Source organism: Fundulus heteroclitus, chromosome 13 (assembly GCF_011125445.2).
Source record: "Fundulus heteroclitus isolate FHET01 chromosome 13, MU-UCD_Fhet_4.1, whole genome shotgun sequence".
Classification (NCBI taxonomy): Eukaryota; Metazoa; Chordata; class Actinopteri; order Cyprinodontiformes; family Fundulidae; genus Fundulus; species Fundulus heteroclitus.
Genome location: NC_046373.1, coordinates 39,558,067 through 39,574,909, shown reverse-complemented (window position 1 = coordinate 39,574,909; position 16,843 = coordinate 39,558,067). Strand labels below are relative to the sequence as shown.

General features: G+C 39.2%; 1 protein-coding gene across 1 annotated transcript; it reads left to right on the top strand.

Moving 5' to 3' along the window:
* The first annotated feature begins 5,828 nt into the window (after nt 1-5,828).
* On the top strand, nt 5,829-8,867 carry LOC118565383 (CD209 antigen-like protein E). The gene is made up of 6 exons (XM_036145759.1): nt 5,829-5,867; nt 6,890-7,012; nt 7,154-7,231; nt 7,682-7,833; nt 7,947-8,071; nt 8,154-8,867. The coding sequence occupies exons 1-6, from the start codon at nt 5,840-5,842 to the stop codon at nt 8,347-8,349; spliced, it is 702 nt and encodes a 233-aa protein (XP_036001652.1). The 5' UTR covers nt 5,829-5,839; the 3' UTR covers nt 8,350-8,867.
* The last annotated feature ends 7,976 nt before the right edge of the window (nt 8,868-16,843 follow it).

The window sequence follows — 16,843 nt, the reverse complement described above, 5'->3', positions numbered from 1 at the left end:
GAAGTCCATGAAGAGCATCCTGACAGATGTTGTTCTGCTTCAGATGAGTCAGAGCTGAGTGCAGTGCTAACGAGGCAGTATCCTCCGTGGAGAGATTCGCCCTGTAGGCAAACCACAGGCTGTCTAGACCAGCAGGGACGGCGTCCTTGGTGGACTTTGGGAGGATCCTCTGGAAGGCCTTCATGATGATGGGGGTCAGAGTGATGGGACGATAATCACTGAGGCAGGTGATGATTGCTTTTTGGGGACAGGATAATGGAGGATTTCAGACAGGCAGGAACCGTGAAGAGCTGCATGGAGAGGTTGAAAATGTCCAGAAAGACGCCTGCAAGCTAGTCGACACATGATTTAAGAGTCCAGGTTGACACCGTGGGTCCGTTCTTCGTACGTCGCTAACTCAGTTAGCTGGATTTGATTGTTGACGATTTGGCATGATCTTGGATCGTTTGGTTCTTCGAAAGTCATCCTGCACTTGTCATAGCAACATGTGCGCAAACTTAAGCCTGCTTGAGGGCTTATTTCATGTAAACAGGATTAGATCGCAGCTTTATAAGCGGAGAAGATAGGGAAGTCTGTCGTAGCCATGTCCATTTTTACGACAGCAACCTGTTGCGGAAGGTGTAAGAATAATTTCAGAGCTTTTCAAATTAATCGCGTATTGTGATACAGACAGGATCCTTTAGCTCAGCGCAACAGTGTAATTGTAGAGAGATTTTTCTTGGTGGCTGTTTATTCAGACAAACAGTGGTTTTTTAAAAGAGGAAAAAGTGGCTTTTTAAAATACAGTATAATAATGAAAGACTACCATTTTGTAGAATATTCTTGTACTTCACTTTTTTCCCCATGTTCTAGTGGCTCCCGTGGAGGCTCAGACATAAAAGAACAAAGTAAATATGAAATTATTAAAATGCAAAAATACATACTGTAGAAAGTGATAAAAACATCTACCATGGACAGTATTTGTGCATTAATTTGTCTGCTACTTTTTGCCAGCCCTCTCTCCTGGCTTTACCAGACTTTGAGGTGTTCTTTTTATTTTTGTCATTTTAGTAGTTTTAGAAATACACATACATAAATTGAACAATTGGACCCCCTCAGACAACATTTACAGAGCAACTAGTTTGACAGGAACAGTTGAATAATAATCCAAAAGAAAAGAAAAAAGGAATTACATTACTTATACAGTTGGTGTCAAGTTCCGATGAATCTTTTATCACTCCTGACCAGTAGGGGGCGATCCTAGTACATTCCCAGAAGACATGAAAATGTCCTGCAGACACATTCCCACAGTTCCTCCAACATTTTGCCTTCTTAGTGTCATTACTATGTTTACTTTTAATGTTAGGTGTAACAAAAAAACGCACCATGCATGTCCAGGAAAATTTCCTCCATAGGTCAGAACTTGACGTGTGGATCACAGAATTACAAATATTCAACCAAACATCATCAGTTATTATTTTAGCTTCTTTTTCCCATTTAGACTTAAGATATGTTGTATTACATCTTCTCTCTGTTTGTAGACATGAGTACAGTTTGGATATTGTTTTTTTTTTTTTTGGGAGGTCTTCCGTTGCTGGAATCTAATAAGATTTTAAGTACCTGTCTCATCCTGCTCCAAAAAATGTATATTTTTATTGTAATGGTATCTTAGCTGAAGGTATCTAAAGAAATCACATTTTTCCAGTTTATAGTTATCTTGAAGTTGTTTAAAACTCTTTAATTCACTATTGCTTGTAATATTCCAGTAACGTTTTTGTGACTACTGTGTAAATCCCCTGTCGTTTTAATTAATGACTCAAATTCAGCATAACCTTCCATTAAAAGCTTGTGTTCTGCTTGGGAGAAAAACTGTGGGCGTTCTTTGGCCATGCTGAACAGCCAATAGCAGCGTTGCTGATCATTGTTTCTACTATCGATACATTTCCTTTTTTAAACAAACGCATGAACGTGCAGTTATCTCAGATAACTCAATCCAGCGATACTAATCGTAAACAACAGGTGTGTTCGAAGAACCCAGTTAGCCGGATCATGGTTAACCGGATGAAATCATCTTGGATGTCTCATTTGATCTCTGATGTTTTAAGCCACGTACGAAGAACGGACCTCATGTCTGGACCTGTGGCCTTGTTGGTGTTTACCTTCAGGGAGGAGGTCACTTGGTGCAGCTGCAGGACGATGGTGCTCCTCTGGCTGGGGAAGATGTTCAGGCTCCCTGCTGCTTGGAGAGTCAAAGAAGCTGTTTAAGGTGTCACGGAGAGCCGGGTTATTGCTCAGCCACTGGTTGCTGCGTTTGTAGTCCGTGATGTTTCTGACGCCTCTCCACATCTAAAGGAGCTTATTGAGTTTTTATATTTAAAAACAGAAGTACATAAATAGCATTTTTGCATCCCTGTTGTCATTAAACAGTTGAAAAATAACCCCACACCGGATTCTGTTCGGGCCGCTTCATTGTGCATCTGCCATGATGGTCTGGCTCCGCTTTAGAGTGACCAGCAGCATTGTCTGCTGGATGGCAGTCATACTACAACACTGAAAGTAGGTCTAAGCAAACGTTATCAGTTACCAGATGGGGAAAAAATGTATCTAATTAACCTTTAATCCACAATTAATCGTTAGTCAACTGTTTGTTTGCATACCGGATGGATGGATGGATGGTGTTTTTAACAGAATACTGGATATAAAACAGTAATGATCTTAAAAGACAAAAAACTTGAAGGAGAAACAGAAGCTTCTGTGAAGAACGGAGATATTGATAAATTTCTGCTTTAAGGTCTTGGATGATCTCAATGTTTCCTTTTGCTCAGTTTAGATTTTCACAGTTTGCAGAAGGAGATCCTGTTTAGAGCAGCTGATGGACCAGATAACAAACGCTGCACATTAATAAACTGTGATCTTCCTGTATCTGCAGACAGGCTGAACCTAGCTCTGACCTTTTATCACATGTGGATTACTGCTGATGACCAGGATGAGATGAAGTGATAACACAGAGACAGTGATGAGTTCTGTGCACAGGAACAATCAGGACTTTAGATGTTAAAAACCTTCAAACTCACACATCTGCATCCAACTGGAACTAATCATCAGTTTAGTTTCAGAGAATTGACATGAGAAACTATTGAAGCAAAATCCTGCTGGGACAAAACATCTTAATTCTGACTTTGAGCTCAGTTTGATGTAGAATGATTATTGTGTTCAAGAAATCAGAAACGTAACAAACTGAATGTAAAAAGGTTCAGTGTTTGTGTCTTAGTCTTACAGACAGTATCAGTTTTACTAACACTTAAATAAAAAATAAGCAAGCTGATAAAACATAAGGCTCCTCCTTCTTGTATGTTAAGCTCAAAAGGAAGGTTTTTCGACATAGCTGTGAAACAGGAAGGTGACCGATAGATCTTATTACTGAAATACCCAACGAGGAAGAGGACACACTGAAGGTGAGTTTAAATGATTTTCTGACCTACAAATACTCAAAGGAAATCTGTTTTTATTTTTTTAATCAGAAAACATCACATTGTGACTTTAAACATGAAAATATATTTTATTTTTTAATTCTGTTTCACTAAAATGTGAACATATGGACTTAATTCAATTCAATTCAATTTTATTTATATAGCGCCAAATCATGAAACATGTGGTCAAAGCATTATGAGTTCAGTCAAAAGGTCCTTGGACTTTAATGTTTGCAGATGATATTATGGTCTACAGTGAAAGCAGGAGGCAGGTGAAATAGAAACATGAGATATACTTTGGGCAGAAGCACAGTTAAAGACAGTAAAAACAAGGCAGAATTTCTGGGTGGACATGAGAAGTTGTATGAGTTTAAAACTACTTGGGGTTAACAATACAAAGTAATGTGAGGTTTCCCAAAATTCAATCTTTGTACCCCTATGATCTGACATTTCAATGCTCCCACTAGCTTGGATTGTAACAAAAAACAAGATAAGTTACCGGAACTATGCAGATGACTCACAGCTCTACATTACAATGTCATCAGAGGATTATGAAATCCATCAAAGCATTTCCATTGTTTCCTTTGACTGAACTGTTTTAGCTGTCAACAAAAACATTAATTTCTGTTTTAAATCAAACGTTTTTACTCTCTTTTATTAAGCCTCTGCGTCATACTTTTTAAACGTGTTTACCTTTCTTATGTTTTTGTAATGTAAATCACTTTGAACTGTCTAGTTACTGAAACAAATAAATGTGCCTTGCCTCAATAGGCAGTGAAGAAAAAGGGGAACAAGAGTAAATTTAAGATGATTTTAATCAGTAACAGATCAGGATTACCAAGACAAAGCTATAAAGTGAACAAGTGTAAAGTATGGGTTCACGTTGAGTCAGCTGTAACGGCTCCTCCTCTGTCTCCACTGGTTGAGTGGAAATGGAAATGCTTTAATGGATTTGACTGTGTCTCCTCGGTCAAACAGAGAGCAGCGGTTCAGAGATTCCTGGAGGGTTCTGTCTGTGGTGCTGATGTCACTTAAACTGTCCTTGTATCAAAATATTTAATCCTCTGCCACATGCGCTTGTGTTGTTTGTGGACAAGTGTTCGATGAGCTGCTCATGGGTTTGGTCCTAATAAGCCTTAAGGACCCCAGATTTTTTTTTTATTCTTTCTAGAGGTAGAAATAGCTTGTCCTGTTCTGAGCACTGTTTTAAGTTTGCTGGTGAAATGTGGTTCTTGGTTTGGAAAGTTTTAGTTTTGCTCGCTGTCTGCACTAAACTTGATATGAGAGAACAGCAGATGCGTGTCCTTCCAGGTCTGTGTTGACTTTCTCATTCCAGATATTTACTGTTGTAGGGTTTGCCTTTTGCCTGCAGCTGATTGGTTTAGGGCCAGAGAGCAGTGAATAGACAGTCTCCTATGAATGTGAAGTGTTACAATAAAGCATGTCTAATCTGTATTTCTAAGTTGGAGGAAAGTTCACATATTGGTGGACTTTGGTCAAAAGAGACCTAAGGTTAGAGTGATTAAAGGATACATATCATGCTTCTAAATGCCTTCCTCTTCACATTGAAATAATTCAGTTGTAGTCTAAAGTGGAACTGCAGTGGTTTGGTCTGAATTGCTCATTAGTGTTGCCTCACAGCTCCTCTTTTGCCCCGGTTCTGATACGCGTCTGAGAGCAACTCATTTTGGGACCTTCTCTTTACATGCAAAGGACACAGTGCACAGAGTGTTTCACCCCGTTCGGCCATTTTAATAGTACACTAGAGGATGGTGTAATGAATTGTGTGGTTTAATGCAACAATCGGACATTTTCACTGATCCACTTGTTGCTTCACTATCCTTCAACTTGGACTACAAAATTGTGGAAAAACATTTAAATTGGGGATTTGAGAAATTGGTAAGCCAGAAGTTTGTGACCTTGTTTAGCAGCTCCGCAGCAAATACTGTTAAATAAATTGTTCAAATATGTGGTAGAGAACAGAAAAAAAGAATATAAAGACTTCTACACAGCATCTACACAGACTATATTCACATTTTCTGCCCTCCTAGAGACTTTAAATACACAACAAATTTTATTTAAAGGGCAAAAAGTTTGTTTTTTGCATGATTTCATCCCTTCAAAGGAACGATGATGTAATGATGATGCTGTGTGGTTCAGCTTTTAAATCATGGTTGAATAATAATATATTACAATTTCTACCAATTTGTTATATGTTAATGTCATTATTACTACTTTGTTTTTGACCCTTCAAAAAATAAAGTTTATAGAAGTAAGTAATGTCTTGTGTTTTTTAATTTTTGGGATTTCTAAGACAGAGAGATTAAATGACTTTCTGAGCTCCAAAGAGCTGATGTGTGTTTCTGTCCTCAGAGTGAAGTGTCCTCACAATGAGACGTCCACAGGGCGGTGAAGAAGGTAAACAATGTGGTCAATCAGCAGGAAGACAAGAAAGACAAAATGGCAACCAAACTGACAACAAACTGCTTTCTTTTTATTAGATTTGTTGTGCCATTATTCATGTTTTAATTTATTTAATGTTTATTAGATAACTGTTGGTCTTTTAACAGCAAACTCTGCACACATATGGAATAAATGACTGACAACTTCTCATTAAGTTCAAGAATTTATTAACAGAAATAAAATGAACATCCAGAGAAAATCTCTATATAATGCGGTTTATCTGAATTAACACTATATTTCCATCAACAAATCCTCTCTACGAGGCTAGTGAAACTTAACTAACCTACTAAGCAAAATTAAGATAAAAGGAAGCTAAGGAACTATGTACGCACAAAGAAACTAAAGATAAAAATAAAATGGTTGATCACCATCATCAGAATGATTCAGTGAATCCTGGTTCACTGAATCTAAGTTAAAGAACCAAAGTTCATTTTAAATAATGTGGAATGAGGTTAAATTGGCTTAACTAATTCAGAATAACATTTGGTACGTTTCAACACATTCACAATGCAAATCCTGAGTTAAACAAAACATTATTTGATAAAATAAAATTTTAAAGAATGATTTGCTCAGTTAAATCCATAACGTTAGGACGCCTGATTTTATTAATGCGATTATTCTTCTGGGAAGTCAGGGGCGCTGTAGTGATCGGTCGCTAAATGGGTTAATCCTAAAGTTATACAAAACACATTTAATTAGACATTAATGTTGAATTTTAATGGATAATAATGCTCATAGCACTATTGAACAAAGGTGAAGTGAAACAGAAACGTTAGGAAGCTAATAGCATTATTCTGGCGGACATTCAGCGCTAATTTTGAAAAGGAAAGTTTGTTATAGTCGTAAACCGATCAGACGGCAATATAAGAACAAGGGTGTGAAAAGACCCCAGGCCTGCCTCCACCTGCTTAAATGTTGTGTTGTGGCGTGATTCTGTCTCCAGGTTCTGATCTGGTTCTCCTCTAAATGCTCCCCAGGTGAAGCTGCAGCCTCTGAATATGAGAACCCAACCAGAACCTCCAAGCTGCCATCAGAGAAAGTGGTCCTGCTGGTTCTGGGATCTCTGCTGGCTGCTGCTCTCATCATCATCTACAGACTCTGTGAGTTACTGCTGATGTTTTACTTTTACTGGTTTTATCAGACAAGACAAATAAAAGAGGGTCAAGTTTTATATGAACATGATCAGATTTTTTTACGTTTACTAACAGCTGTATTTTTTTATTTGTTTTTCCTCCAATCAGCTTTTGATAAGATACAAACAAATCAAGCTGTCCAGACCCTGAAAGAGGAGAAAGAAGCGCTAAGGAGAAATATCTCAGGTGAGACTTTCAGGGTTTGAAGGATCAGTATGAATGTCTCTTTCAGGAGCTTCAGATTAGAAACATTTGAGACTCCTTGTGAAAAGATTATTAATAATTGACTGATTCAATGAATTTCCAGCATATGATGTTGAGCTAATAATTTTTTTTGTTTCTTAATATTTCAGTTTTATTCTTTTCAGCTGTTCTGCAAAAACATACAGAATTCACAACTTTTATATCTCTTTTGATAAAAATAGAACTGATGTCTAAAATATCTGCATGTTCACCACCTCCAACATGTCCAAAACCTCCTTTATGTCCACCACCTTTGGAAATTAAATGTAAGTCCAGGATAAGATCTTTGTCCCATTTCTGTCCTCTAATGACGTTAAAGAGACATTAATGGACTGACAGAGACTACATAGATTTCTTCCACCTGATTCAGTTTTTGTTCTGATCTGTTTAAAGATGAGATGTTTCTGAAGTGTGAAGCAGGCTGGGAGCTACATGGAGGAACCTGTTATAATTTCAGCACCACGAAGTCCTCCTGGAATGAGAGCAGAGATTCCTGCAAAGATCTGGGAGGAGACCTGGTGAAGATAGACAGCAGAGAGGAGCAGGTATGAAACTCTGCTGCAGGTTCATGTTCTCGCAGATTTCATCACATCATCATGTTTCTTCATCTCAGCACAGAAATATCTCTGAGTTATTCTCATCATCTTCTCCTGTTTAGATGCTCCTGGAGATCAAACTGAGAGGCTTGATGGAGGAACCAGAGGACAGGTTCTGGATCGGACTGACGGACTCAAAGGAAGAAGGCAGATGGTTGTGGGTGGATGGATCACCTCTGAATGAAAGGTTTGATTGCAGTGAAAACTTTTTGGTTTAGTTCCAGAATCACAGTTTTTATTTCTCCTGTTTTCTGTTCTTCATCTCTTAGTTTGAAGTTTTGGTCCAACAAGGAGCCTGATGACTGGAAAGGTCAGAATCCAGCTGGAGAAGACTGTGTGAGGATGGGAGAGAAAGGAGGAGCCACTGATCTGAAGTGTTGGTTTGATAAATCCTGTAATGTTCCTCACAAGAGTATCTGTGAGAAATCAGCAGTATCTGGACAAACTTCATGTGTCTGTGTATGAAGTTCAGTTCAGTCCTTTAAACGATCTGAGAACCGGATCAGGAAGCTGCAGAGATTCTGGTTCTATCAACATAATGTTACAAACATAGAAAGATCCCTTCCAGAGAACAGCTCAGAAGCTCTGAGTTATAAACAGGAACCTGATCTGGAAGAACCTGCAACAGAACATGTCTGTCAGTTTCTCTGAGGATTTATTTCTGCTTCAGGCTTCCAGTAGAACAGCTCATGTCTTTCTCTCTAGTTCCAGATCGAAGGACAAACTGTGGTTCTAACGGGTTTGGATCCTGGATGTGGACCCAGCCACATTCTGGGATCTATTCAGAACATGTCTGAGGGTCTCCAGGTTCTGGTTATACATCATATACATCACCTTCTCCACTGGTTTAGCTTCCCAGGTGTGAGATCCTCCTTAACAGCAGTTTAAAGTGAATCAGTTCATGTTCACAGTTCACCTGCTGAACATTTTGAACTAAAGTCTAAGTCCCAACATCAAGTGGTTCCTGTTCAGTCATCAATTTATGTCTAAGAAAAAGTCACATGTATAAAACTATATAGGAAATTATGTCATATGGATCATGGTATGTCTGCAGTTTTTGCAACACGGCCTTTAAAAGCTCCTGTTTTCATTTCCATGTAGAAAAAGTAAGATGGAAGCTCAAGCTTTCATCTTCTCAGCTTAAAGCACAGCAGCTGTTGGTGAAACCGTCAGGATTATGAATATAGTTTTATTAACTTTATGAAATTCTGAAACTGTAAAACATTGAGAAAAAAATAAACATGTTTTTGACTGATTTAATATGTAGATCCATGGGATGGAAGGTGGAATGACTTCAAGCTGTTTGTGTTTAATGTTCATAATGACAAAATAAAAATCATCCAATCAAAAAAGAATGACTCTAGATACCCTGGATGGATGGATGGATGGGTGGATGGATGGATGGATGGATGGATGGATATTTTTGAATGACTGAGTTCAATATATCTGGGTTCTTCACCCCTAAAAATGTTTCATTAAAGTATCAGATAACGCTGTAACAAACTTCTGTTACAGCATTACAGTCTGTCCCCCTTTTAATTTCCTCAATTAAATTCAATTTTATTTATATAGCTCCAATTAACACCACGTCATCTCAAGGCTCTTTCCAAAGTCAGACTCCATCAGATCCTCCAGGTTGGTGAGAAAGTTTCCTCTCTAAGGAAACCCAGCAGGTTGCATCAAGTCTCTCCAAGCAGCATTCACTCCTCCTGAAAGAGCGTAGAGCCACAGTGGACAGTCGTCTGCATTGTTGATGGCTTTGCAGCAATCCCTCATACTGAGCATGCATGAAGCGACAGTGGAGAAGAAAACTCCCCTTTAACAGGGAGGAGAACCTCCAGCAGAACCAGAACCAGGCTCAGTGTGAACGCTCATCTGCCTCGACCCACTGGGGCTTAGAGAAGACAGAGCAGAGACACAGAAAGCTCAGAAGCTCACATTGACCCAGGAGTACTTTCTATGTTAGAGAAGACAGAGCAGAGACACAGAAAGCTCAGAAGCTCACATTGACCCAGGAGTACTTTGTATGTTAGAGAAGACAGAGCAGAGACACAGAAAGCACAGAAGCTCACATTGACCCAGGAGTACTTTCTATGTTAGATGGTAATAGTGGATGATCTGCCTGATGATGTCACAGCCAATGTAACTATTTGGGTCTGTAGCATCTTTTCCTGGCTTATTAAAAGGTAAAATGATTGATTTTTCCAGGTTCTAGGAATAAGTCCTTCTGTCCAAATTTTATTGAATAATTTTAACACTAAATTTAACGATTCATCTGGTAGTTGTCTGAACAATGCGTAACACAAATTATCCTCCCCTGGAGCTTAATACCCTGTCCCTTTAATTGCTTTAGTTCTTCCATTGGTATATCTTCATCTATTACTGAACTAAAGCTGCTTCTTTTCTCAACTATACCACAGAATATTTGGATCTTTTGTTCCTTCAGAATATTATGTATATTTTTAAGATGTTCTTCTGCTATGAACTGCAAACGCCTCACCCAAAACACCAGCTTTACTTTGATCTGACACTATTATTTCTTGGTTTCTTACTAAAACTGGGATTTTAACTTTCTTTTCCCACTGATTTTCTTGAACATTGACCGTACATTATGTATCCTATTTCTCTCCTGAATGTTGTTTCTGAGATTTTATTGAATGTATTACTATTTTGGTTTTTACATGGATTGTAAAAGTTCACTATCTTAATATTTCCTATCTTTTTAAGATTAAATATTTCAACACTAATACATTCATACTCTTTAGGGGTTGGAATTTTCCTATAAACTATTCCATGTTTAATGAAAGTTGCAAATCCTCCTCCACTATTACCACTACTATTATCTTGTCTAATTGAAGTGTAACCATTAACTATAAATGCAGTTTTAGTCAAGCCTCCTGAACACATATTACATTTGGTATTTTCTATTTCATATATATATCTTCTGAGTTCTTTTCCATTTGCTATTAAGCTCCTAGCATACCATTGGCATATATAATAACCATTCTTTAATCCTTCTCTTGTTCATTTTCTATTGCTTCAGTAGAACTTAGGATAGTATGTATCTGGTCTGCTTGTGTTTCTTTCATATTTAGAAACTTTCCTGCTACTGTAACTTCTGCCTTGATTTTATCACTTTTCTTTTTCATTTGTACCGTTACATTCATTCATACATCAAATCTTCAACAATTCCTTCTCTTTTGCTCTTTAATCTTTTTACCTCTAAAACTTTTATTTCCTGTTTGACATCTTCCATTGTTATACCAACCACTTCAGAAATGACTTCTCTTAATCTTGCCAATAAACCTGGAATATATGCTTTTATCTTTTCCCCAGCTAATATCATTTTGATGATGTCTTTGCTGTGTTTTGCTAACTGCATGAATGATCAGTTCCCTATTGTTCATTAGTCGTGCCAGCTTGATACTGCCAATTCCCTTCTCGAGTTCTTTGGTTAATTTAAACAGATGAAAACATCCCCCTTCTCTTTGAAACTCAAACATTTTCCACTCAACTTTGCTCTGTTTGATTTTTGACTCCTCTGACTTTTATTTGTGTCGTCTTTTTGCTTGTTTCACTTTTTATCTTGCTTTGATCTGACCAACTCCTGTCTCTCTCTTGCCTTTTCCTACAGGCTCTTTTTATTCTAGATTATCTTGATACCATCCACCCTAATTCATTGCCATTGTTTCTTCCTGATGTGGAGGCCATGAATACATACTCAAAGCACAGTTTATGCAATCTGCCAAACTATTTTAAATTCTATCACCCTCAGAATTTTGTGCTTCACATTCAGGAACCTCCCAGTGGCCACAAAAAAAAAAAGCCATTGATGTTCTACCCACAGCTTTTCAGGTTTTATGGTACAGCACTCAACTGGTTTAAATCTTAATTAAAGGACAGAGACTTTTTTTGTGTCAGTAAGTAACTTTACATCAAAGACAACAAAAATCACATCTGGGGTTCCACAAGGGTCCATCCTGGTTCCGCTCCTATTCAATATCTTAATTCCCCCTCTAGCTCAGATCATAAAAAACATCAGTTACCATAACTATTTCTTCAGAGTTGCCTTTAAATGTTAATGTTAACGTTTGTAGTCCAACTTGTCTTATACCTTGGTCTGCTGCTACCTTTCCGCTGCAATGTGCTTTCCTTTGTATGTTGTCTTCTTTTTTTGTTCATGTACAGCACTTTGAATTGTCTTGCCACTGTAATGATTTCTGAGGTGAACCCGGTATTCAACCAGACACAAAATGTTTAACGTTCCAAGGATTTATTGCAAGGGTGAATAGTAGAACCAACGAGCAGGCAAACAGAAAAGTCTTACTGCAGTATCTGGTACAAGGCAGGCAGGTATCGCAGAAAGCAGAGTCCAGGGACACACAGGCAGGGGAAGAGCGATGAGCTTCTGGCAAAGATGGCTTGGCAGAACCAGGTATAAATAAGCTAACAAACAGGTGAGCTGAGTAAATCACTAATTAATCAGAACAGGTGGAAGTAATCAAGGACGGGGGAGTGACTGAGGGAGCTGACAGGACTAGTAGAAGGGAACAGAATCTAAATAAGGTAAATAGAGAACCAGAACTACTACTAAGACTAAATAATATGCCAGGGTAAACTAAAATACACAAGCTGTAACACAAATCAAACAAGACAGAACCCAAGAGAGAAAGGTATACTGACTAATCATAAAACAAAACAAAACCCAGACTATGACAGCCACTGATTTTATCACATCAGGTTTCTTCATCTCAGCACAGAAACATCCCACAGAGTCATTTTATCGTCTTCTCCTGATTAGGTGTTTCTGATGAAAAGAGTGAGATACATCACTGGAAGATGTTTGGGAATGGACTGACGGACTCAGAGGAAGAAAGCAGATCGCTCTGGGTGGACGAATCACCATTAGACACAAGGTTTGTGTGATGATGAAACAGTGTTTATTGTCACACCTGTTTCTGTTCATCTTTTAGTTTAAGGTTTTGGAGTAAAAAGCACCTGATGACTTGAAAGGGTTTGACCAAGGATGTCTAGAGGGAGAAGACTGCGCCATGACGGGGACAAAAGGAGGATCTGAAGATCTCAGCTGTTGGGAGGATGCTTTCTATTTTTGTTTTCAAAAAAGCATCTCTGTAAAGTTTCAGAAACTGGACAGACATTTTGTTCAGTCTAGTCTATAAAACAACCTCAGAGCAAGATGTGGATATACAGAGTTACTAAACATAATTTCACATTTATTCACACCCTTTCCTGATGCTACTTCTCTGGGTTCCCCATTGTTAAGTCATACTTATAATTGTCCTCAGGATCCCAATGGGATTCTATTTCTGTTTCTATATCAAAACCATCATCCCTTATGTGTATAACAACAGAGCACTGGTCTGTCCCATATGCTGTATTTTCCTTCTTGACACTTTTTCCAAACAACTTTCTAGTATTGTAATAAATATTTACCTCAAACTCTGTATCTAGTTTTGTCTATAATTCGGTGTCGGTTATTCCAGCATTCCATTTAAATTGAGCATGGACTTCTCTTTTATTCCGCAACCTTTTAGACTTTACTGTTGTTGTTTGAAACCTGAATGGGTCATTAACTTTAGTACAACTGGCAAAAACCTTGTTGTGTACTAGTTCGAACCAATTATTGTTGTGTTGTACTTTGTCTTTTTCTGTGGAAGTGGGTTTCCATTTATGGACACTAGTCCCAAAGTTCACTGCTGGAAGTTGATGGAATTATTTTTACTATTCTAGATTTTATTTTTATTTACTATGCTTATTGCATTTATCATGTATTTACTCATTACTTTTGAAAAGGTTTTAAGGTTTGAGTTTATTCAGACACCAACGTGTTTTTTCATTTAACTGATATTTCTCTCTATGTTACAGAGTAAGGCCTGGTGCAAGAAACAGCCTCACCATAAGCTGGTGAAGATTCTTAGTCATCCAGGTCATGGTCATTCCAAAAAAAAAGTAAAAAACAAAGCAACTGGACTTGTTTTCCGTAGTTGAAGACGTTTCGTAGTTGAAGCCTCACCATAAATGTTGATTGTTTTTGTGAAGCTCTATTTTATCTGTGATTAATTGCACCCAGCCGTCTGTGTATCCTCCCTTTCCTGGTCACTAAATGGTCAATTGCCAAGGTTGTTCTGTATACCTGAAACTGATAGTTTATGATGTCAAAGGTCACACTAAAGTATGTTTCCCCCTTCCTTAAGCTCTGCAAATGTAACTAGGGCCCTCCCTCTTTAAGATAATAAAAGTAAGAGGCGACAGGGATGTGTTTCAGAACAGGTCGGAAACGTAACTGAACACATCTTCTGGCGTTCTCCTTGCAAGATTTAAAACTAACTTCTCTGTTGTCTCTCTCTTCCTTGTGTTGTTTAATGAATGTTTTAGGTGTTTGAACCTGACTGACGTCTATTGTCCTGACCCACATTACTCGCGGTTGTCGCCACTCCTGGTTGAACTGAAGTTGGCTGGTTCTGTGGTGCCAGCTGCGGGTTGTGAAAATTCATCTCTACCTTCACCGTTGTTGGGTCCACCACTTCTGCCAACTTGCACAGTTGAAAAGTCATTAATACCAGTCTCATTGCTGCTACCTGTCTGTTCACAGCCTTTTCCAATGTCTGGTTTCACCGTGTCTCTGGTGTGAACTTTAGTGCAATAACTCAAATGATACCACGTATCACTCCTCTCTAATTGAACAGCTGTCACAGTCACTCGTTTGACCTCAAAGGGTCCATCCCATCTTCACTTGTTCCATTTTTGTCTGAACACCTTCACATACACCAAGTCTCCTGGTTTCCACTGGTCTCTTCACCAACGACTCTGGACTGGAACCTCTGGCTTTTTCCTGCAGATAGATAGCTCTATGGATAGCAGTTAGTTGATCCATTCATGTTTTTAACTCTGTTTACAGCTGTTCAAGTGCCGGGCCTTTGGATGGCAGCCTCCATTTAGACACTGGTGTTGGTCTGCCCGTTAAATATTTCATGCGGGGTTAGATGCGTGCTATGGTGCGCAGCGTTGGAGCGACATGGCGTAGAGCACCCCAGCAGATCAAAATGTTTTCTTGCTAACAGCACTTACTTATTACCTAGAAAAGTTCCTCCCAAAGGTGAGGCTGTTTTGCCGTGTTTTTGTCCTTTACGAATATGCTCTCCGGTCAGTAACTGTGAAGTGGTCCGTGGTGAAATCCGCGCGGTTAGAGCATTGCGCTGCTTTGCTTGTCAGCCTCCTGCTCTACTCTGTCCTGCTGCTCTTCCGGTGCTTCTGTCTGAGCTCCATGGCGGCCACAGCAAGCGTCTGCGCTTCTTCAGCCGAGTTGGGTGCCCTAAGGTCCGTAGCAGGGACGCTGGCGTTGTTATTCTCCTCTCCCCATTAAATGTAGCACTGTGACTCGCTCGGTAGAATCACAATCTGCCGTGTTGAGTTGAGCAGACAAGCGGATAGGAGCTTCTCCTATTTGATGATGCGGGGACTTGTGGTGATGTGAAATGCAGAGCAGTCAACACCATGGAAATTCAATCGTCACCGCATTCGGTGTGAAAGCACCATGTTGTTTTGGTCTACAGACCACCTAGTGGAAAAACATAATTTATTGCTCCTTTAGGTACCTGGGAATGCACCACAATAATCCCATAATACTGATGAAGGCCAGAGTCGCCTCCACCTTCTGAAGAGACTGGGGTCCTGTGAGGTGAGCAGGCCTTAGCTAAGAACTTTTTATGATTCAGTGCTATCCTCGGCTATCTTTTATGCTGTTGCCTATTGGGCCTCAGGCAGCACAGAGAGAGAGAGGAAGAGACTGAACCGGCTGATCAGGAGGGCCAGCTCTATCCTGGGATGCCCACTGGACTCTGTGGAGATGGAGGAAGAGGGGAGGATGTTAGCCAGGTTCACATCCATCATGGACAACACTCTCACCCACTGCACTGGACTGTGGAGGATCTTAACAGCTCCTTTAGTGGCCGACTGAGGCACCCTCGGTGCAAGGAGTGCTACCATTGATCCTTCATCCCTACTGCTGTTAGATTGTTTAATTCTACTTTATAACAACTTGTGCAATATTTGCATACTACAATGATTGCCAGTCTAGCATGGTCACCTCGTGTATTCAATTAAATTCAGTTAAATTTTATTTTTATAGCGCCAATTCATGAAACATGTCATCTCAAGGTACTTTACAAAGTCAAATTCAATCAGATTATACAGATTGGTCAAAAATGTCCTATATAAGGGAACCAGTTGATTGCATCAAGTCTCTCCAAGCAGCATTCACTCCTCCTGAAAGAGCGTAGAGCCACAGTGGACAGTCGTCGGCATTGTTGATGGCTTTGCAGCAATCCCTCATACTGAGCATGCATGAAGCGACAGTGGAGAGGAAACCTCCCCTTTAACAGGGAGGAGAACCTCCAGCAGAACCAGAACCAGGCTCAGTGTGAACGCTCATCTGCCTCCACCCACTGGGGCTTAGAGAAGACAGAGCAGAGACACAGAAAGCACAGAAGCTCACATTGATCCACATTTATCTATAAAGCTTTTTTCCTTGTTTTGTTTTGTTTTGCGTGTTGTACATTTTTAAAACATTTTGTAAATTTTTATATTGTCAATTGAGAATGGGAATACTATAAATTTGATCTAACGTATTCAGCACTGGGAAAATTAGAAGATTTGAATTTACCATTTAAAGGATTGATTGCTTTTATCTCAGCCGGTTTAGCTCAGCTCCTCTTCAAGATTGAACTATATCCGTAGTGAAATGCTGTTAGAGGAGGGGATTTGACCGGAGGAGGGGCCCCGAGTCAAATTATGTTCATGAGTGACGAGTTTGGAGCTTTTTCCCTTTAAGTGGTGAAATCATCATTTGAAAACTTGTTAATATTTACTCCAGTTGTCTTTATCCAGTCTTAAAATTTGTTTGATGATCTGAAACTTTAAACGCGACTAAAAACAAAAT

Coding starts and splice junctions, on each gene's coding strand:
- LOC118565383 (XM_036145759.1), top strand. CDS start 5,840: ATGAGACGTCCACAGGGCGGTGAAGAAG. Junction 7,013..7,153: donor CATCATCATCTACAGACTCT/GTGAGTTACTGC, acceptor TCCTCCAATCAG/CTTTTGATAAGATACAAACA. Junction 7,232..7,681: donor GCTAAGGAGAAATATCTCAG/GTGAGACTTTCA, acceptor ATCTGTTTAAAG/ATGAGATGTTTCTGAAGTGT.